The sequence below is a fragment of the Solanum verrucosum genome, unplaced genomic scaffold (genome assembly GCF_900185275.1).
Source record: "Solanum verrucosum unplaced genomic scaffold, falcon-dt-bn FXZP01000098.1, whole genome shotgun sequence".
NCBI lineage: Eukaryota > Viridiplantae > Streptophyta > Magnoliopsida > Solanales > Solanaceae > Solanum > Solanum verrucosum.
Genome location: NW_026020320.1, coordinates 50,436 through 74,582, shown reverse-complemented (window position 1 = coordinate 74,582; position 24,147 = coordinate 50,436). Strand labels below are relative to the sequence as shown.

At 30.2% G+C, this 24,147-nt stretch overlaps 1 protein-coding gene across 1 annotated transcript; it reads right to left on the bottom strand.

Annotated features, from left to right (window-relative positions):
- Positions 1 to 1,127: 1,127 nt before the first annotated feature.
- Positions 1,128 to 3,344, bottom strand: LOC125835357 (B3 domain-containing protein At5g60140-like). The gene is made up of 4 exons (XM_049514476.1): positions 3,291 to 3,344; positions 2,033 to 2,618; positions 1,503 to 1,645; positions 1,128 to 1,406 (listed from the first exon to the last, which is right to left on the bottom strand). The coding sequence occupies exons 1-4, from the start codon at positions 3,342 to 3,344 to the stop codon at positions 1,128 to 1,130; spliced, it is 1,062 nt and encodes a 353-aa protein (XP_049370433.1).
- Between the last annotated feature and the right edge of the window lie 20,803 nt (positions 3,345 to 24,147).

The window sequence follows — 24,147 nt, the reverse complement described above, 5'->3', positions numbered from 1 at the left end:
ATTCCAACCTCCTGAGGTCGGAATTTTTAATGAATTACAATAAAAACCGACCTCTTGATGTCGGTATTATTTTCTCAATTAAATATAAAATATACCGACCTCATGAGGTCGGTATTTTTATTGTAATTCATTTTTTCCGGGAAAAATTCCGACCTCCGGAGGTCGGAATTTGGTTTTCCCTCTTTATTTTGCATAAAAACCGACTACTTGTAAATACCGACCTCCGGAGGTCGGAAATTACCGACCTCCATTTGAGGTCGGAAATTTTTAGGTCGGTATTCACTGTTTTTTTAGTAGTGGTACTTCGGATTCCAGTGTAGTAGTAGATGCTCTTTATGCTTATGATACTAGGTTTTAGGAATTTTGTTGTTATCTTCTTCTTTTCTTTTCTTTTTGGCGTGACTAAACTCTAAGAGTCTAGTATGTGTGGTTACTTATGCTATTTTAGCTAAATTCTTTTGCTAACACACCGGGTTGGGTTTGGGGTGTGTAGCATCATGACCTCGGTTTTTGGGTCATGACAAATAATAAATTCATTGCAAGAGATTACCTACAATGATGCCACCTCATACATCTCCCTAACATGAGAGCATGTTGTATATATGTATGCTCTCTAGATAGTATGTGTTAGTTATTAATGTTTTAAGTGGAGTTTTCACCCCACCACAACCGTGACAAATAATTTACACGTGTAATTCATGATTAAGATCAAATAAGCACATGAACAAAACGTTGTGAATCTAAAATAAATAAATAAATAAAATTGCATAGTCTAACAATTTACATTTATAACTAAGATTTACATATCTTAAAAGAAAATAAAAGCGCTCACTCTAAGAAGATTTTTAGATCTAAAATTTATAGTCATAAGAGAAAACTCTAAGCAAGGTATTTGGAGTCATGTTACTACACTTAAACATAGATATTTAAACATATATAATTCATGATTAATATCAAACTAAAACAATCTTCACTTCTTTTATCAGAGCAATATACTAGCTAAAACAACATTCATGTTTTTTGTCAACAAACAACAGTACTTATTTTCTTCAAAATTTGTCAACGACAACAATACTAAAGGCCATAAAAATGAAAATGCTATGTTAAATGGCATCAAACTGTTTATTTTATTTATTGTCTAGATGAGAACTTGACCCTTCATGGAGAACTTGAACTTGTAAGTAAAGGCCCTTGCCGCATTTTCCTCTCACAAATTCACAGATATACTTGTCATCTTTCTCCACAAGGTTAAACCTACCTAAATTGCGCCATCCACCAAGAAGCCATATTCTACCGTCGGTCCATTTACTGACTCTTGTCTCAAATTCTCTGCCAGCAGAGTCGCGAATGGTCATGCTTGGAGGGAGTTCAAGTTTGTAGTCTCTCAGCACATCCAGGGGAATGTACTGTAATTAGGAATAAATACATTGTTAAATGAGAATGTTATATGATTTAACTATAGAATCATTTACTAGAATATATACTTATAGAGTTTTTGTTACCAATTGATCTCTCATTCTTTCTCGTATCTTTGCTAGAAAGTAAGGATTTTTGGGCTGAGTTGCGCGTCCACTTTTGAATATATCTGCACCATAATGTTCAGGTACATCGCTCACCTTGCAAACATTGGATTTTTGGCATCCAACTGAATAAAAAAAGTTAACCGATTAGGTTCACAAACACAAATCTCATGGAAAATCACAAATACCCATCAGTTTTATTTTGCGTGGTTGCAGTTTATTGAAAATTGACATTAACAAATAAAAGAGATTATTGGCGTATATCAAAAGTGGTATTTAAATTTCTCTTCTCTACTATTCAAACAAATAACAAATCTGTCCTTTGGCTCATTTTGTAAGCAAACCAACTACCCGAACCTTTTTTAAAATAAATTATAATCCTAAACATTTCATGACACTTATAGGACAATAAGATTATGTCCAAATACGCCAAGACGTCATTTTAGCAGCAATATAGTACTAATAAGAAATGAATTAAAGTGCATATAGAGATCTTCAATAATTGTCTCTACCTTTGGAATGTTGCACCTTTTTTGTATATGTTCCAGCCCCTTCATTCTCTTCTTCATCTTCCTCTTCCTGAGCATCTTTCTCCTCCCCCTCCCCCTCTCGCTTCTCATCTTCTTCCTCTTCCACGTATCTGCGTTTTGAACATGAAGCCCTTTTATGTGTCTCTTGTTTCATTTCCACATCTTCTTTGACAACTTCTTCTTCTACCATGTAATGCTCATCACTATCATAATCGGAAAAACTATTGCTACTATCACTGACCCAAGTCTTCTCTTTTGACTCTACACTTTTTTCATGTTCAACATTCATTTCTTCCCCTTTGTTTTTACCTCCAGCTCCATTCTTTACACATCCATTTATTCCAAGTAATTTAAAGTCAAATGTTCCTTTCCCATCATAATCAAATATCAAAAAGTCTGCAAACTCCATATTGTTATCCTCAATGAATTTCTCCCAACCATATTTGAAATAAATATCTCTTCCTTGTTTGGTTACTCCTATAGGCCACATATTGCCATATCGATCCCTTAGGGAAACTTTCCTAGGTAACTTTCCATTCTTGTAATTTGTATAACCTGTAGGAATTTTCTGCATAGAAAAAAATAACTTTATTTTTAAAAATAAATATTGAACAACATTAGTTTCGTTAAGTTATATTGATCATATAATAAAAACAACCAATATTAGAAGAAAAAAGTGAAATAAACTCAAACTTTGAGACTTTTGAGGTTAGAATTCAAGATAACTATTTTGAGGCATTCTCATAGTTCAATTGCAAAGTTACTTTCATCAACAATCATTATATGGTCATTGGAAATGATATATATAATTTATGACATCAACTTACTGAAATAAACCAACATAATACTAGTTTAAAATTAGGGTTTCAACAAAAATGCTTTATAAATATTACTTGCATAAGATAAAGACATCTCTCCTCTTTTAACTTTCTCTCCCCTTATTCACAACCGACATTTTCAAAAAGTACTACTTAAAAAATCAAGAAAAGGAGTTAACAAGAATCATATATCAAAAATTTGTATATTCACATAGGAAAAGGATGAGAGAAAAAATACAATTAAAAATGTATAGAAAAGACCATGGAATCTCATTTCATTTGTATCTAGGTTTTGTAAATTTACGTTTCACCAAGGTGTTCCCCTTTCCACATCCATTGACCACATATCCAAAAGTAAGAAGAATAGAAATTAAGAAAAAAAGTCCAAAAGATGAAATACCACGAGGAGTAAGTATACTTACCATCCGTTTTGCACTGGTTTCGGGATTGAAAACCTTGAAAAAACCCTTATCCATTTTTACTTTTTTTTTCAAATTATAAGAGAATAGAAGAATTGACCCAACAACCTTAACCCCAAAAGCTTCTTCAACTTTGAAGGACTATCATTACTTATAAGTGTGTGTATATATAAGAGAGAGAGATAGTACAAATGTTCACATGATTTATGTGAACTTTCTTTTGGCTCATTTTTCAAGGTATCAACATTTTCAATGCATCTCTTGCCATAAAAAATTTATTGTTTTCCGTCACGTTATTTAGCAACCTCCTTCACACCAGAATTTTTTTTTACCAGCAATGTTCACATGAGATGTCATCACTGGGAACATTTATTTTTGAGCAAATGTATCTTGCACGCGGAAAAAACAAACATAGATTATTATATTTATAAGAGTAATGCTTAAGTGGTACAAAAGTTTAGCCCAAATTTGACCACAACCATGAAAAGACAACACTAACCTTTTCCCTAAAACATAAATTTATGTTTTTGTTATTTTCTAAATTGTATGAGGCATTTATTATTTTGAAAAGATGAACTGTTTGTATTCTACCTATAAAAAAAATTAATTCTCTTGTTCCTTCTTCAATTCATTTTTCTTTTCTTTGTCTGTCATATTAGTTTCTCTTCCTACCTTTTTCTTGATGGATCTTTTAAAAATAACTAAAAATATGATGAAAATAAATGATTATATATTAAGAATTCAAATTAGTCATATTCATCCTATAAAATGAAAGTAAAATAAATAAATAAATATTTACCTTATGTTTTCAATAAAGCTTCATTAATGTAATGCAATTTTTGAAGATCATACAAAAATATTCACCATTTATAAAATTTAGTTTCAGATTCTCAGTATATAAATAATTAATATGATTTTGTTATAATATGCCTAAAATTTAAATACACTCTCTATTTGAAATTAAACGCCTACATTTCATTTACTATGAAAATTATACACTTACATCTCTAATGAGTTTGTATATAACTGAATAAATTAAAGTGGCTATTCCACCATCAAATTTTTTATTATTTCTTAAAGTTGTTAAGCTTTCACTTGTTAAATTTTGTAGTCATAATTTTACTGTTCCTATAAGTGTGCTTTCTATGTATCCTGGTGCCTCTGCTATTACTATCTTGTTACTATTAATTGTTTTGATATGTATCCTACCCATAATTGGATTGTTTTATTTATATCTGCTACACAGTCTAAATCTAAAAAATCATGTTGTCCAGTTATGCTATGGATAATAAGAAACATGGTAAGAAACATACGAGTAGAAAATTAAGAAAAATAAGAAGAAAATTAAATAAATTATATCCGGAATATAAACAACTTAATATCACAAAGACTGATAACGAAAAATTAAATCAATTAATAGATAATATATTCAATACTTAAAAATACAATGAATAACAAGAATATCGACTATAGACAAAAACTTAATGAAGTAATTATAGAAAAACGACAAGAATTAGAACATAGGCAAAATAGACTCAACAATAATATATTCGCAGGAATTTGTCACAAATCTATAATAGCACAAAGAAAGACTATTTTATATCTAGAAATACAAATAAATAACTTAGAATATAAACTACAACATAATTTATAAATGAATAAAGAAGAATACGCAATAGATGAAAAAACATATGAAAATTATGACGGATTAAAAATAAAGATAATATTTTCTAATCTAGGAAGAAGATATAAGAAAATAGGTGATATAATATAAGTTTAATGTTAGAAAAAAAAAAACGGTAAAACTACAAGATAGTTTAACTGCTATGATAAGAATAACAAAAGAAAATGAAGAAATAGATAGAAAAACGAAAATTGGAAAAATAAAACAACAAGCAAAAAAGGAAGTACAACAATTAGAAGAAGTAAAAAATACCAAAATAATAGAACTAGAAAAGGAGCTAGCAATATTAAAAGAAATGTATGAAATAAAACAAAAAGAAAAAGAACAAAAAACGAAATTAACAAATGAGATAATTAAATTTTAAAAAAAATTGCAACTAGAAGATGAAATAGAAGAAAAAGAAGAAAATGATAATCTACCCGAAATAAGAGTTGATGAAATAAACGACGATGATCAAGAACAACATTCGGAAACAAGCGAAACATATACAGAACTTTTAGCAAACATAGATAATACAAATAATTTAGAAGTAAATACAGAAGACTTAGACATGGATGAAAAACCTAGCACATCAGGAGTAAAAAACCCAAAAAAATTTAATCCAAAATATTATAATAAAAATTATGAACAATATAATAAAGAAAAAACTACATGGGATAAAAGATTAAATAAAAAATGGACGCCTAAACCAATAACTGGACAACATGATTTTTTAAATTTAGACTGTGTAGCAGATATAAATAAAACAATTCAATTATGGGTAGGATACATATCGAAACAATTAATAGATAACAAGATAGTAATAGCAGAGGCACCAGGATACATAGAAAGAACACTTATAGGAACAGTAAAATTATGGCTACAAAATTTAACAAGTGAAAGCTTAACAACTTTAAGAAATAATAAAAAATTTGATGGTGGAATAGCCACTACAACCATGGAAATATTATAAAAATACGAAATAGCTATAAGAAATGAATTTAGTAGTATGACAACAGAAGTAGAAGAACAAAATAAAGAAAAAATCATAAATTGGAATCTAATGACAAAATTAGCAATATTTAATATGTGTTACATAGATGAATATACATGTGCATTTAGAGAATATTATTATAAAGGAACATATAGCACAGAAGAAAGTAAAGAAATAAGAAAATTATATTTTACAAAATTACCAGAACTTTTTAATTCAAAAATAATAAAAAGTTGGAATGAAGAAGAATTAACGGACACCTTAGGAGCTAGAATGAAATTCTTGCAACGATGGTTTATGGAACTATGTGAAAAGCATAAAAAAGAAATAAAAATGGAAAAAATATTAATAAAGAACTTAGCATGTTGCAATAATAAAACAGCACCCAATTTGGTTGTACGGATAGGTATTATAAAAATAGAAAGAAATATAATAAAAAATATAGATCAAAATATAAATATAAAAAACCAAGAAGAAGGTACTATGTAAAAAACTACAAAACCAAAAGACCATATAGACCAAAAAGAAAACTAACGGAATGAACTTGTTATAATTGTGGAAAATTAGGACATATAGCTAGAGATTGTAAATTACCTAAAAATCCAAAGAGAAAACAAATATCAGAAATAATAATAGACGATGAAAAATATACACAAATAGAGTAAGTAGATTATGAATTATAAAGCAATGATAGCATATATGAATTATCGGAAAATGAAATGGAGAATAATCCAGTAATAGAATCAGATAATGAATACGATATCAATGACTGAAAAAGATATACAAATAATAACTAAAGAAAAATATCAAGATGAAGAATCAGCAGAACAAAAAATAATATTTGATAATAATATATTTGAACAAATAAAAGGAAAAGAATTAGACCTAAGCGTAGCAAAAATATTCGAAATACCAACAATAAGAAACTGGTTTAAACGACAAAAAGAAGAATATTATGTAGTAAGTCAAAGAGAACATATCATAGATTGCAAATACACTAAAGGAAAGGTCAAAATACCAATAATAAATAAACGAATAATAAATAAAGAAATACAAGATATTAAGACTAAAAATCCAATTAAATATGTACATTTAGGAGGAACAAAAATACTAATAAAAGCATGTTTTAGAGAAGGAATAGATACACCCATAGAAATATACTTAGCAGATGATAGAATTATACAAACCATAGAAAAAAATATAATAAGTGCGGTAAAAGGTAACCTCATATACCAAAAATTTAAATTTATAATAAGTGTTAATTACTCAGTAGCAATAAATGACAGAAATATAGATAAATCATTAGTATTATATTGGAGAATGTCAGGAATAGAACTAGCCCCGGGAAGTAAAATATTTACAGCTAGATGTAAAAACTTATATGTTTTAATGACAAAACATAAAATAACAACAACAAATAAAATAAAATAAATAAAAATAGAAGATCCTTTTGAAAGAATAGTCATAGTCATAGACAAGAATGACTATAGTTATAATGAAATTGACATAAAAGAAGATTTAGAAATAGTAAAAGAAAGATTAAGTACATCAACATCAAAAAGAATAAACATGAACTGTGAAATACCACAAATCTCATAAAAAATGAGTACCTCAAGAAGAATAGATAAAACTCTACAAAAATCAATGGAGGAAGATATAAAACCACATCATTACTACATAACGGGAATAATGGAACAACGAAAATATTTAATATTAATAGATACAGGACGAGAAGAAAACTATATTACAAGAGCATTAGTGACGGAAGATGAAATAATAACTATTGAACAATCATGCTTCGAACTACCAAAAACATTAATGTATACCGAAGAAACTACATAAAAGGAAATAATCATCGGAGGAGTACCAATAGTGATAAAATTCAAAATATATCAAGGAAATGAAAATATCATTTTAGGAATAAAATGGCTAGAACAAGTAAAACCATATAATGTAGAAGACAAACAATTAACAATAAATTATGAAAATAAAAGAGTAATAATAAAAAGGGCTTTAGTATAATAAAAATATGAAAATATATATACTTGCAAAGATAATAATAGAAGGATATTACAATCGATATTATACACCAATGATAGATACGAGAGCAGAAGCTAATATATGTAAATACAATTGTTTACCAGAAGATAAATGGGAAAAATTAAAAACACCGATAGTAGTAACGGGATTTAATAATGAAGAAAGCATGATCACATATAAGGGAAAAAATATAAAAGTACAAATATGGGATAAGATATTAACTATAGAAGAAATATATAACTTTGAATTAACTACAAAATATATGCTATTAGAAATGCCATTTTTAGAAAAATTATACCCACATATAATAACAAAAACACACTGGTGGTTCACGACACCGTGTAAACAAAAAATAGGAGCAAAAAGAGTAAATAATAAAAAATGAAAAACAACAGAATGGATAAAAGGAAGTGAAAAAATTACACAAAAATTAGAAAATATAAAAGAAGAAGACCCTAAAATAGAATTAATTATATTCTCTATAGATAAAGTAAAAATAATTCAAGATAAGTTAGAATTATTATATAGTGAGGATCCTTTACAAGGATGAGAAAAAAAACATAAAACAAAAGTAAAAATTGAGCTAATTGATAATAACAGTATAATAACCCAAAAACCATTAAAATATAATTTTAATGATTTAACCGAATTTAAGATACATATAGAGGAATTACTAGAAAAATGATATATACAAGAAAGCAATAGTAAGCACACAAGGCCGGCATTTATTGTAAATAAACATAGTGAACAAAAAAGAGGAAAAAGCAGAATGGTTATTAATTATAGAAATTTAAATGAAAAAACTAAAACATATAATTATCTGATACCAAATAAAATACTAAAGATAAGACAAATACAAGGATATAATTATTTTAGCAAATTTGATTGTAAATCAGGATTTTATCACTTAAAACTAGAAGAAGAATCTAAAAAACTAACAACATTCACTGTACCACAAGGATTTTATGAATGGAATGTATTACCATTTGGATATAAAAACGCACCAGGTAGATATCAACACTTTTGGACAATTACTTTAAACAAATAGAAAATTGTGTAGTGTACATTGATGATATATTATTATATTCCAAAACACAAGATGAACATATAAGATTATTAGAAAAATTTATACACATCATAGAATATTCAGGTATAAGTCTAAGTAAAAAGAAAGTTGATATAATGAAAAATCAAATAGAATTCTTAGGAATACAAATTGATAAAAACAGAATAAAAATGCAAACACATATAGTACAAAAAATAATTAACTCAAATGAACAACTAGACACAAAAAAGAAATAACAATCATTCTTAGGACTAGTAAATCAAGTAAGAGAATACATACCAAAATTAGCAGAGAATTTAAAACTATTACAACAAAAATTAAAGAAAGATATAGAATATTAGTTTGATAAAAAAGACCAAATACAAATACAAAAGGTAAAATTATTATGTAAAAACTTACCTAAACTATACTTTCCAGATGAAAACAAAAAATTTACTTATATAATAGAATCAGATGCGAGTGAAAAAAGTTATGGAGGAATATTAAAATACAGGTATGATGACACTACGATAGAACATCATTGCAGGTATTATTCAGGAACATTTAATAATACAAAAATAAAATGGGAAATAAATAGAAAAGAATTATATTCAGTATATAAATGTTTATTATCATTTGAACCATATATTGTATATAACAAATTTATTATAAGAACAGATAATATACAAGTAAAATGGTGGCTAACAAGAAAAATACAAGATTCGGTAACAACAAAAGAAATAAGGAGATTGATATTAAATATATTAAATTTCACATTTACAATTGAAGTAATAAAAACTGATAAGAATGTTATTGCAGATTACTTATCAAGACAAAGCTACTCAGACTGAGAACGAAAATACAATGGAGGAGATACTCAAAGCCATAACTATACTTTGTATAAAAGTGGACAGTATGGACAACGAGATACAAAAGGTAAAGACTAATGAAGATAATCTGAAGTCTAAAGCTAGTCAGCAGCATGACTATAAAAATGCGGAGCTACGTCGATTGGAATACGGAAAAAACCCAGAGCTAAAAGGAGACGATGGGAAACTCCTTAAAACCCATAACATTTGTCTAAATATAGCTGCAGGTACAAGCAAACAAGTTAGTGATAAACAACATAAAAATGCTAACTTAAACCAGCTATTCGAAAAATCATTTACCCAAAGGACATCTAGACATATGTCCATAGAACCACAAACATCTACATACGCAGATAGTTTGCAAAACCAAAATGAGAAAAAGACATATAACTATATCACACGAACCTTTATTGAAAATATTCACAAAATCCAAACCTATTTAAACCGCCACCCCAGGTCAACTACAAAAGAACCAAACCAAGATTATTTGACACATAAGTTACAAGGATATAACAAGTTAATTGCACAACCGAAAACTAACGCTAATTTAGTAAGAACATGTTACAACTACGGATTGTTAAATACCGTATACACATACGACGGAGAAGAAGTTAGTGAAATACCAGAACTACACAAAGTATTCGTTACATACAAAAGAGTTACGAAAGGAAATTTATTTTATATAAAATTCTATACAGCACCAGCGGAGATATTATACGAGGAAATAAAACCTCCAATACAGGTTATCAAGATAGGATTAACTAAAGATATGATTATACTCGAGGATATCGGACAACAAGAAGAGATATGCAAAATAGAGATACCGAGTTTTTATGCCAACAAAAGGATAATTGGTATATCAATGATTATACATGAGCTAGCAAATAACTATTTAAACGGAAACGCTATATGGAACTACTATGCAAGAGACCAGCTAATGATTTATTCTAATTCAAGAGAGCTAAGGAAAGCAGATATGGATGAAGTCCAAAGATGGATTTTATCACTACTTAAGCCAGAAGAACGACCTACGACACGAGCACTAAAAGAAGGATTTATTTCGACAGAATTATTAACCAGATATTGCAAGCTAATTGGTCACAAATACCCTGACCATATATGTTCAAAATGTAACGGAGAAGATAATATAATCCCAGACGTCCAGCTGGAATAAAGAGATAAAGACGAAAGAAGATGATAAGAAGATAAGATGATGAAGATGAGATGCGGACAAAATAAAAAGATAAGATAAGAGTAAAATTATTTGTCTTGTAAAATAGTCAATAAATTATGGTGTGAATAGTAGTATGTCATAATGTTAAGTAGTGAGTCATAATAAGGATGGGCATGTGTAAGGGATCGTAGGGGGTGTAATTTATTAAGTGGACAAGTGTATGGTGTGTCATAAGTAGTAGGTACATTATTGTAAGTAGTGTAGTAAGTGAGAATTCTTCTCTATATAAGGGAGGATATATGTAAATGAAAGGCAGGCAATGCCTAACGTAATAAACATTTTCTTAAAAACACTCTCTCCCCTAAAGATATAAAAATACTTAAAAGTTAATATGGAGAAATCTGAAATCCACTCAGATATTTCAGATAACATGGCTAAGCAAGAGGCAAAGGTATATTGTTCAAAAAATATGCATAACTAATTTCATATATTCCTGAATATCATATATATGATTGAATAAATTTATGTTAGTTATTATGTATTAGAATTATTTGAATCATGATTTCTAGTTTATTAGCACACTGGAAACAGGGAAAAAACTTCTATACTATGTCATCCTAATGTTGAAACTGGTAGGCGAGGAAAGCCGTTTAGGGGAGTAAACAAAGTTGAGGCGCTGATAAGAAGGAAGTATCCGCTAAAGTACGATGCTAGTAGCGACAGGAAAACATGATAAAGATAATCTAGTTCATAATGATCTAATATGAATTTAATCAATTATGAATATGATAGGAAGGAATAATTTGAAATAAAAAATCTACATGATAAAGAACATGACTACTTACGTTCATAATGAAATGATAAAAAACTATGAAACTTTAATATTATATATACTTAAAGATATAAAAATAATTGAATCAAGAAGGATCATATGGGAAAAAATATTTAATGATAACGAATCGAAAGACATATTAAACCAACAATGGTATGAAATAGACTTACATGATTTAGACTACGAAAGAATATAATGGTACGATTTAGAAATAAATTCAGACTAAAATGAACTACGAATATTTACAATATTGGACAGAATCTATGAAAGATATAAAATTATTAGAACAATTAATGAAGGAAAATTTATATATGTACCAAAGAACCCAAGATATGTTATATCTAGAATATATTATAAATAATATTGATGAAATATTCAGATTAAAACAACTATCGGAAGAACATTACAATAAATATTATTATATTATACCATGAATTTCACACCTAATATTAAAGAAATATCAAGATTAAGACACTTAGCAAAAGAATACTACAATAAAATCTTTAAAATAAAATACTCACCTAACACACTACCACCTACCACACTACCACTTTCATGAATTCCCCAACTACCAGTTCCGCACCGAAGGCTATCCCCTTAACGTAACATGGGACCTAGGATCACGAGTGACCCCAAGATAACCCTGTGTCTGGCATATATCAAGCATACTGAGAATAACGGAATAATACATGTACTATGCGGAAGCTAAAACAATGGATAACGGAGTGTTCACCGATCGTAAATCAATACAAAACCTAACTAAATGAGTTGGGGTCGAATCCCATAGGGAGCGGTACATGTTTTAGATTCAATTGGAAAGTATAAATGTGGTCAAATCAGTCATATGAATAAAAATTATCAAATAAAGATATTATTCAAATCAAAGGGTGACATGAATGTCAAATGTGGGTTTTGCTTTTGATTATCAGCTACAAACAATCACAAACAATACGAATTAACAATAATGAGACAGGTTCATGGGATGTGATCAATTATAGGCTAATATAGACATATGGGTAATTGCAACTATTGTTAAATAGCTAGATATTAGTGAGTACGCTAGGCTATAAGGGAGGTAATTTCTCTCGAACAATTTACCCCAGATCAAGTTGATTTCTCTCAAACATCAACAAACATGCAAATTAAGAACAACCCACACCTTAATCCATTTACTCTCTCGAGCTAAATGTGTGGGAAAGGGTTTAGAATTCACTCTCTCGAGCTGAACCCAGGTCAACCCAATACCCACAAACTATCAATAAAAAACCCTTAGTTCTAAGACCCCTCTCTCTCGAAAGCCAAGAACGCAAACATAGAACTGCATTTGCAACTACAGTTCTTAGGTTAAACCACAATTAATGATTGAACTCACTTTTAGATAGCATTTAAACTAACAACTAGCAATACCCATAACCTAAATCAACCCTTAATCACATAATCACACTCCAAGAATTGGGGTTTTAGCTAGACATCATAAAAAGGTAAAAACCGTTACCAAATTGATTATCCATCAACTGGGTAAGAGTGATTTCATCTTTACAATGCTCCAATTTGAAGATTCTCAAAGACTCACTTCCAAATTCTCAAAAGTGAATTTCTTCAATCCTTCAAAGCTAAAGAAAAACTTCAGAAAAACTCTTTCCAGATGATCAAAACTTAATAATAAAATGTTCTAAAAAGTATTTGATACGAAATTAAATGTTCAAAAGAGTATTTATAGACACCGAAAAAAAGCTACGAAAGCTTCCATCGCGCTTCTGCCTTGGCATTCAACATCCTCAAGGTTTGTATCTTTGGGCGATTTATCTTGGCTACGCAGAATCACTGGCAATCCGCTGACTGCTCCTTTTCATCACCAATTTGGTTTTTCTTTCGGGGCTTGGCACACTGGAACTTTAGACGGTCTGACGCCGAGTGCTCTTGGCGATCCTTAGGTTCGTCCATCTTCATTGCTTCAGCCTGTTTTGTTCCTTTTTGCATGTTAGTGTCCTTGCTTTGTTGGTCAATTCATATTCCTGAAAATCAAGGATTAACATCAGTTATTGGCACAAAATGAGCATTTGAGGACACTAAATCTATATAAACAAAGCCCTAAATGAATCCAAATGTTAGACTCATCAACACCCCAACTTAAACTTTTGCTTGTCCTCAAGTAAAACTGAAGTTTAGCAGCTCAAAAAGGATGTTTCAAACAGTACTACAAAAGACTTAATCATGAATGCAGACAACAAGACTCAACTTACTCATGCAAGGATCAATTGTGCACTCAAAGATTCAAGTTGTGACTCACCATTATAAAAAATTCTCAAGTTCGCAATACTTGCTTCAAATGCAAGTTCAAGCTCAACAAAGGTACTCAATTGCCCTCACAACAAAGATGATTCCATATTCACACACAATTCTTCAACAATTTATAGCTCCGGAATCACATACAACTCTCGCTCTCACAAAAAGGAACACATCCATGGCTTCACCCATATGTTTGCCCTTCTTTTCCGATCAACATTCGTTTCATCTTACTCAAGATCAAAAAGGTTTTTCAAGGCTTGTAACGAGGCTGAGTGTAAAGGTATGATCATTTAGGCTCAGTGGCTACTACCCTAATGAAATATGGTCTGAACATCACTTTTCTTCCTTTTCTTCAACATTTTTACTCATGCTCAAAATTCACCCCATTATTCAACTTCAAATGAGTTTTCGGACACCCCATTTCTTTTACAACTTTGAAAACTTTATTTCTCAACTTTTTCATTCATGTTCTTTTTCTTTCTTCTTTTCTTTCTCTTTTTTTTATATAGAGGGGTTTCATCTTTTTCAAGACCATGGCTCAAAGGGGAATTCTTCACATTTCTTGATTTACCTTCTCTTTTCACCACACCCCAACTTAGGATTTTGGCTTAAGTTGGCTATTCAAACAAATTATACTTCATGAGAGTTACGGGTGAATGGAACAAGAGGGGTCACATTCGTTCAAGTTTTTTCCAAGAATAGGATAAGGTTCAAAGGGGTTCAAGCAAGGTTCACACATCTCACAAGGTTGGCGACAAAAGAGGTATATTATCAAATTGTTTTACTCTTCAAAATTGTTGCCTAAGATCATTTCAAGTGCTTGCATCACTTACTTAACCGGACCAACGGGGCAAATTCTAGGTGTCATCACACAAGGTTCAAAGTAAGCTCATCACACAAGGAATTGGCACCAATATCAAACGAGACTCCACACTTTCTCTAGTGTGCAATGTTTATCACAAAAGACTCATTCGATAATCGACTAGTCACAACGAGATGCAAAAAGTTCATACATTGTCTATGCAACTTCATTTGGCCTCATCATAGGAGATGTCACACACATTTTTCACATGCGGATAGAGTTTTTCCAATTTAAGTGACGGCATTGATTTAGGAATTATTTATTTTTCAGAGTCGCCACTTTGAATTGAGTTATGGTATTCCAAGTCACCTTTTTGTTTAATCCCTAATCAAAAGGAAATGACTTTTATATGATTTGCAAACTAGAAATTCGGGTAAGAAATTCTGTTGATCGAGGGGAAGGTATTAGGCATCCCTCGAGTCCCGTGGTTCTAGCACGGTTGCTTTTATTACTTTATACTTACTTTAAAATATTTTTGAATATATTATTTTTAGGTCGTGACTTGTTCATATTTTTATTGTTGAACTTTTATTTGGTCTCAACCTAGATGCATAACCATATTCTTGGTCTTGACATTTAGATAATAATTGTCTTCTTCACATTCACACCTAATAATTTTATCTATGAGTCCTATTTTAAATTAATGAAAGTTAACCTATATTATTGGACAAGGTGTGTCACAGCATCCTTGAGTTTTTTTAATGTGTTTCAAAAAAAAGATGTGTAACCACATTCTTAATTGAAACAAATATTTCTAACGTGCCTAAAGGTCATCTAGTATTAAAGATCCTTACTCTCATTTTTGTGAATTCTAGACAACTAATTTTTTATTTCATTACTATATTAATCGATAATATTTTTAATTAAATTAGTCCTCATAACAAAGAATTCAACTAATGTAAAATAGAGTAAATTCAAGTTTAACAACATAACACATTTGTTTATTTATTGGGTAATGACTCATTTATTTCTAAAAATACGTAAATCAAAATAGGCAATTGACATCTACATTAAGCTACGACAATGCTATAAAAACAATGGCCTAGGAATGACAAAATTAAACAACAACAAAAAATTCTACCATAATAATAGGATTTTATTCATCTTTTAGGTATTTGCACTAAAACATAACATAAATATAACTCAAGATGTCAATATTCATTTCAGTCAAATTATGAATGTAACAAAGTATAAGAAAAGTTATCATAAAGTTACATCAAATTCCATAAATAAAGTAAAGAGATAAGGTAATGTTTAACCTTAAGTAAAGAGAATAGGTACTGCAAAATCTTGACTGAAGCTCGATTAGAAAACCCACTAATCTTTTGTTTGGTGTGTGGTATTGGTTTTTAGAAAAAATGTATATGGTTTTTGTGTTGTGTCCTGCGTTTTACTTAGGATGCTTGCCTCTTTTTTGCTAATTTTTTCTCCTCTTTTCTTCTTATTTTTTTTACGTCTGTGCCTCTGTCTGTGTGGGTATTGTGTGTTGTGTCGCGTATATAGTAATAGGGGTGTGTAGTGTGTGCTGTGTCGTGTGTGTATTGTGTGTAGTGTGAGGGGGGAAGTGGGGGTTAAGGTGAGTAAAGTGGGTAGAGGTTTAGGGGGTAATGGGTAGTTTAGGCTATTTTTTATTTTCTAAATTAAATATATATAAAAAAATAAATAAATTAGTTTGAACTAAAAGGTTAAATTGCCAATCTAAAAATATAATTAAGAAACATTGGCTTATTTAGTAAAATCTAAATTTAAAGAATACATATCTTTTGTAAGTTTTCATTTCTTTTTTAAACAAGTGAAAATAAAACTTATCTTAAAAAGTGATTCTATTTTTGTTGTTTTCAATTATTTAAAAATAAACTCAATAAAATAAGATAAAAATCAAAATATTTAATTTAGATTTATAAAATATTTAAACTCTAAAAATGGTGTTAAACTTAAGTTCGGTCAAAAATTACGTGTCTACAGTTTGCCTCTCTTTGACTGAAAAATCGTAGAGTTTCAGACGAAGAAGTAGATATTGCGACAAATTTTGACCGGACTCTTATTTGAAACAAAAAATTTGAGCGACCCAGTCTTTGTTTTGGACATCCTACATATCCCGGGTTATAAGGGAATTAGGTTACATGTAGTTCAAGGAGATGAGGTGATGAGTTGGAAGTTAAGTGAGGTTCCATCGAGGCTCCAGGTCGCAACTCCTATCTTTACGTAAAAACAATTGAAAGCTAATAGTCAAAAGGAAAATAAAAGTACAAGCTCATATTTATGCAGCTTCTCTTGAGTCTTCACTTGAGTCTTGAGTTTGAGATATCACCTTGATTTTGGTAGTATCTTGATATTCAATGGATTCCTGCTTAACTTGGCACTTAGAGTGAGTTTTTGGCACTTTTTAAAATGACAATTTGACAATGTTCATGAATAACTGCATGTTTTCTTGAATAGAAGCAGGTGTCAGGAGGTCGGGTTGCTACATGCATTGAAGAAGTTGATTCTAGCTATCATGGGGATTGATCATTCTGAAAAGAGTTGAAACTTTATTCTGGAATTTCAAATCCATATTTCGCTTGAGGAAACTTGAAAACCACCACAAACAAAAGAAATAAACAAATTTTTTGCCCCAGTTTTCACTAGAAAAACTTTGTGAGTTATTAGCAAATGTAAATTTTTAAAAATAAATTCAGACTAGTAAGTGTTTATCCTAGACAAAAAAATGAAAATTAATGATCTCAGACTAGGAAGTGTTTATCCTAGGAGATAGCAACCAAATCCCATTATGTAGGAGGGTCTTGCTAATCTCATTATCTAGGAGGTTCCTGCTAATTTAAATCTCATTATACAAGAGGGTCTTGCTAATCCCATTATCCAGGAGGGTCCTGCTAAACTAAATCTCATTATGTTAGAGGGTCCTGCTAAACTAAATCCCATTATGTAGAAGGTCCTGCTAATTCCACTATGTAGGAGGGTCCTGCAAAACTAAATTCCATTATGTAAGGGGGTCCTGCTAATCTAAATTTCATTATGTATGAGGGCCTTACTAATCCTATTATGTAGGAGGTCTTGCTAAACTAAATCTCATTATCTAGTAGGGTCTTGCTAATCCCATTATGTAGGAGGGTCCTGCTAATCTAAATCTCATTATGTAGGAGGGTCCTGCTAAACTAAATCTCATTATGTAGGAGGGCTCTGCTAATCTAAATCTCATTATGTAGGAGGATCGTGCTAATCCCGTTATGTAGGAGGGTCCTGCTAAACTAAATTATTCTAAATTCCATTATGTAGGAGGGTCTTGCTAATCTAAAAATCTCATTATGTAGGAGAGTCCTGCTAATCCCATTATGTAGGAGGGTCCTGTTAATCTAAATCTCATTTTGTAGGAGGGTCCTGCTAATCATATTATGTAGGAGGGTCCTGCTAAACTAAATTACATTATGTAGGAGGGTCCTGCTAAACTGAATCCCATTATGTATGAGGGTCCTTCTAATCCCATTATGTAGGCGGGTCCTGCTAAACTAAATTCTTCTAAATTCTATTATGTAGGAGTGTCCTGTTAATCTAAATCCCATTATGTAGGAGGTCCTGCTAATCCCATTATGTAGGAGGGTCATGTTAATATAAATTTCATTACGTAGGAGGATCCTGCTAATCCCATTATGTAGGAGGGTCCTGTTAACTCCATTATGTAGGAGGCTCCTGCTAAACTAAATTTTCTAAATCCCATTATGTAGGAGGGTCCGACTAATCCTATTATGTAGGAGGGTCATGCTAATCTAAATCCTATTATGTTGGAAGGTCCTGCTAATCTCATTATGTATGAGGGTCCTGCTAAACTAAATCTCATTATGTTGGAGGATCCTGCTAATCCCATTATGTAGGAGGGTCCTATTAAACTAAGTCACATTATTTAGGAAGATTTTGCCAAACTGAATCATCGAATCCAATCACTATAACATTTTAGGATTTATTTTTTTATTTTAATAGGAAATGTTTATCCTAGGAGAAAAATGAAAAATAACTGTCCCACACTAGAAAATGTTTATTCTAGGAGAAACAATGCATGTAATTTTTTTCTTTTTTTCTTTTTCTTGCAAAAATGTTAACAAATTTGAGTCTTTAAGATATCTTTTATGTCAGGACTATTTCCCTGTTTTAGAAAAGAAACAAAGAAAATTTATGGGTTTTTTTTAATGGTGGTCGATTTGTGGCAATTGCTTTGAGGATTGTTGCTCCCATTGTTGCCATATTTGAAGTTAATTTTAGCTTGAGATAGACTACTTTCATTTGTTAGTCAGCTCACCTGGATAATCTTGAAATCATCTCTAGTTGTTTAGAACTTCTAACTTCATACTTGTTATATTGTTTCAACCCTCCAACAATCATTGAATCTTGTATTTATATAAATTCTCAAAATTTATCAATTGTTGGCAAGTTACTACACATATCAATATTTCTTGAATAATGTCACATTTGATGTGCTGACCAAACATTGCTTTGTGCAATTGAAAAGATGGTCGTAATTTTGAAATCATTTTCTATTTGCTTTAATGAAGACTATCCCAAAGGAAAAAATGAAACTGAATTGAGCGATATAAAATAAGAAGAAGGAATGTAAAAATAAAATTTACCATTTAGAGAAAAAAAATAAAAATAAAAATAAAAAGAGACTCCTTTGAGAGTGATGGTCAATTCTAATGATCATGACATGCGTGTGAGATTAAATGACTTGATTTGTCCAATCAATCTAAACTTTATCTTTGTCAAACTTTCAACCTTCTGAAGTCATACATTTATAATACAACTTTTTTGCACTAGATTCATACCTCACATTCGACTTGTGGTGCCTCGAAAGGTTTTTCACCAATAATCTCTCTCATTTTGTATGTCTCTCACTCACCATCGTCTTATAGTGCCCTGAGGATTTTCATCAATAAGACTCTCTCATTTTTCACTTTCTCTCAACACAAATGATGTCTTACAGTGCTTTTAAGGATTTTCATCGATAAGATTCCCTCATTTTTTGCTCCTTATGCGAAGGACATGACGTTTTTCCTTATATGATAATCAACACTGAAAGTTTGCTTGACTTGTCATTGTTAAAATTTGATCAGAAAGTCTTTATTTTGATTGTAACGTGGCTTTTGGACAGAGTTACAAAGAAAGGGTGAAAACTCAAATATAATACTTATAACATGGTTAAGACTTACAACTTTTGGAATCGACTCTATTTTGCAAAATTAAACAAATAAACAAAATAAAATAATAATAATAATAATAATAATAATAATAATTATTATTATTATTATTATTATTATTGCCTCAGTTTTTGTGATGAGGATCTTAGAGATTTTTTCTTGGTTGGACTGAACCTCAGAACAAGGCTGCCTACGTATTTTGTCAAAGCAAGAATCAGGTCTAACATAGTTCAGGAAGATTATGAACACCACATTATTTTTAATAATAAATAACTCTCTTTTTTAAAAAAATTATTTTTTAATATGGATCACCGAACCCGAGGAGAGTTGCCTACGTATCTCATCGATTTGAGAATCAGGTGTGCGTAGTTTGTTCAGATTGGAATGTAAAAAACAACTTTTACATATTAAAACTTGACTTGACAAATATAATATTTTTCAAAGTATTATAAAAATAAAATATTTGAATTTTCTTTTTACAAACTTATACAAAAGAAACTAGTTTTTTTTTATGATTTTTATTAAGAAATGATTTTTTTTTTAAAATTTGCATTTTTTTTATGAAATGTATGAAAGCTTCAAAATATTGATTTTTTTTTTTGTGTTTTTCCTCTTTTTTTTTTTTCCTTTTAATGTGAAGCAGAAGTCATTGATCACCCTAAGATTGGTCAATATGAATAAACCTTTCAAATAATATTTACTTATAACACATATGTCGTGCCCCATTTTTCCGCAAAAATGGACCTTCGACCTAACAACTCTTTTGGGCTTTGAAAAATGAAGAGTCGCCACCTAACGATTTAAGGCGCGTTAGGGCACCTATCTAACCTAACTAATTCTAACTAAGGTCAACGAACCAGAGATCAGGGTAAGGGTTCAAATTACCTCGAGGGAAAGGTGTTAGGCATCCCTCGAGGTCCACAAATGTGGATCCCAGCCGTATCTCATGCAATTTATGTGGGGGTTACAAGTAGCATTTAAGGTCACTTCATTTATTATTATTTATTAAACATGATTGCTAGGTGATAACTACTATTAAACAATTAAGATCAATTTATTTATTTATTTGATTAATTAAGCATGCAAAAACTAGGTGATAACATAATACTAAATAACTAACACAAATAAAATTTGAAAGAAATAGCGAAAAGATAGAAAGCAGACAAACATATAAGTAAACATCATTTTTTATTTAATTAAACTACCCCAAATAAATATAATTATAAAAAGATAAAGGGATAAAAGGAAAAGGAGACTCTGAAAGACTTTGTGGATCAACATTCGACTTTTCTTTCTTTATTTTATTTATAGGCTTCCGTGTAGGGACAGACAAAATCAAGGTTTGTCTCTTTGAGCCTGAGTCGATTTCATCATCTCCGTAGGGCCTAAACTACCCCCTACCCCACCACTGCATGCTTTTCGTCTCTAAAAAGTGTCTATTGTCCCCGCTTAAGGTCCAAGAGGCATTAGACTACTGTTGGAGGTTTTAGACTAAAAATAAAATAAAAGTTCCTAACAGGCCCACCTAGACACCAAGTCAAATAATTTGGACGAGCATTTAGCATGTAAAGTCTCAAGTTGGCCTCTAGGTTTTACAAAACATGCTGACAAACACAAGTAAGGTGAAAAGATCGCATGCTAAGTGTGTGCATATAAACAAGTACAATCGGGCATTATAACAAAATATTGGTTAATATTGATGGGATAGAATTATGACAGGTTGCATATTTTATTAATATAACAGAAAAACAATTGTAGATGTAGAAAAAACTATTTTTTTAGAGCAGTAACAGATCTAGTTATTAATGTAGAGACAGATCAGACTATTGCTAATTAACATGTTGAGAAAGTCATTAATTTATTTTAAGTAGCCAAACAGAGCTTATTTTAATGCAGAACACTGTTTATTTTGGGCAGAAATTAGTCAAGGCAGCATATATTAAAGTTACATGCAGATAGTTATTATGAACTAAATTTAATTGATAGGGCAATGTTCGAAATGCAGAAAATAACTTTTGAGCAAATATCTAATCACGCAAATTATTTAGTGGTTTAGCATATTGGAAATTGATTGATTTTAATTGGCAGAAAATGAATATGTCACAACATCCGCTTAAACAGTGACCGAATTAATTGATAATTAAAGCAGGACAGATTATTTTAAAACCGTTTTCATGTTGGAAATTAAAAATGCCTATGAACACGATTTCTTTGTGATCAGAACGCTGCATTACACCTATAGGCATGATTTACTAACCCCAAACAACATATACGATAAAAAATAATCCTTAGGCATGATTTCTAGTGGCGAGCAAATTGGACATTATATATTCAGAAAAAAAACATATAGGTATAGTTCCTAAACATGCTGTGAAATTATTAAAACTTGATTAATTGACAAGATTAAATTATTAAACATACAAAATTATTTGGACTAATTGATTAGCCTAAGCAAGCAAGCACTTCAAACAATTTAAGTTTTAATTAAATTTTTTGTCATACTGTTCTTAAACAAGCAAGAAATATTAAAGCAAGTACAAAGCAGAAGGTAATCATATTAATTTTATTTAATAAAATATGCCGGCAAATGACTTTACATTATTTATTTTTTTATTAGTATTTTTGAAGCAAAATATACACAAAATTAACTCATTATTTTTTACATGCAAGAAATTAATTAATGATGCCTATGAATATGAACTTTAACCCAAAAATCGATCGAATTATTTAAATCTTACAGGCATGACATCCAAATATATTACTAGTCAGATAATATAAACAATGACAAAGTTATAAACATAATTGAATTTAGACCAATTTTAAGATATATTCTAATGTGCTTGACTAATTTACTATTTGAGCAAACATAGACAAATTTTAACAACTACACGTATTAACATGAAATAAATAAGTAAAATAATTAGCACATAATTCCCCTCCCCCCCTTAGATTATTCCCCAAGTTATTTTATATATAGGAGAGAGTTAGAGTTATACAACATTATTACAAAACCGAATAAATTTTCAAATAAAATAAAAGCTCCAATCCGATATCCCTTCTCATGGCAACTCTTCGACTATCAAACTCATATAACCAGCTAAATAAAGTAGATAAAGCAGCACCAACATACAATAAAACAAAATTTATTTAACGGGCAGAAGCAGCACCAACATTCACATTTCAAACAAATGATAAACTCAACAAAATAATCATCACAAAAGAGGGAGAAAGAAACTGACCCAGGGCGCTTCCTTTATTATTTCAAACAAAACATAGTTCGAACAATGCAAAAAAATTTAAGCTAATGAACGGAACTAACCAGTTATGCAGAAATATTTATCAGGAATGAAGACCCAATTTGATTAGATACTAGACCCGAACACAGCAAAACCGAGTAGAAAAACCCTTAAAATTTTCACCGGAGTATTAATTCTTTTAAGAGTAGAGAGCAATATTTTTTTTAAAAGTATTCCAGAGTAAGCTCTTTTAGTATGTGAGCAAAAGTCAAGGCCGCTAAATAATGAAGGGAAGGGTCCTTTATATACTACTAGAGAACGGACCAAAATAAGGGAAAAAAAATCAAGGAGTCAATTATAACATGCTTTCCTTAAACAAAAAGGAATATAAAATTAGTCCCATATTTATTTTTTTATTTTTTTTACCAAATATAAACAAGTAAGAAATTTGGCAACTTTTAATTAAGGTATAAGAAATCAATTGACAGACAATAATATGCAAAATAATAATAATCAAGTAAGACATATAATAATTAATACAAGAAGGGTGATAATTACAGCTCAAAAAATATATCAATATACCTTTACCATAGCTGGACATGATTTCACTAAAATAAATAAATGCATCTTATTAATTAACTTAATTAAGATAGAAAAATCAATTAACACA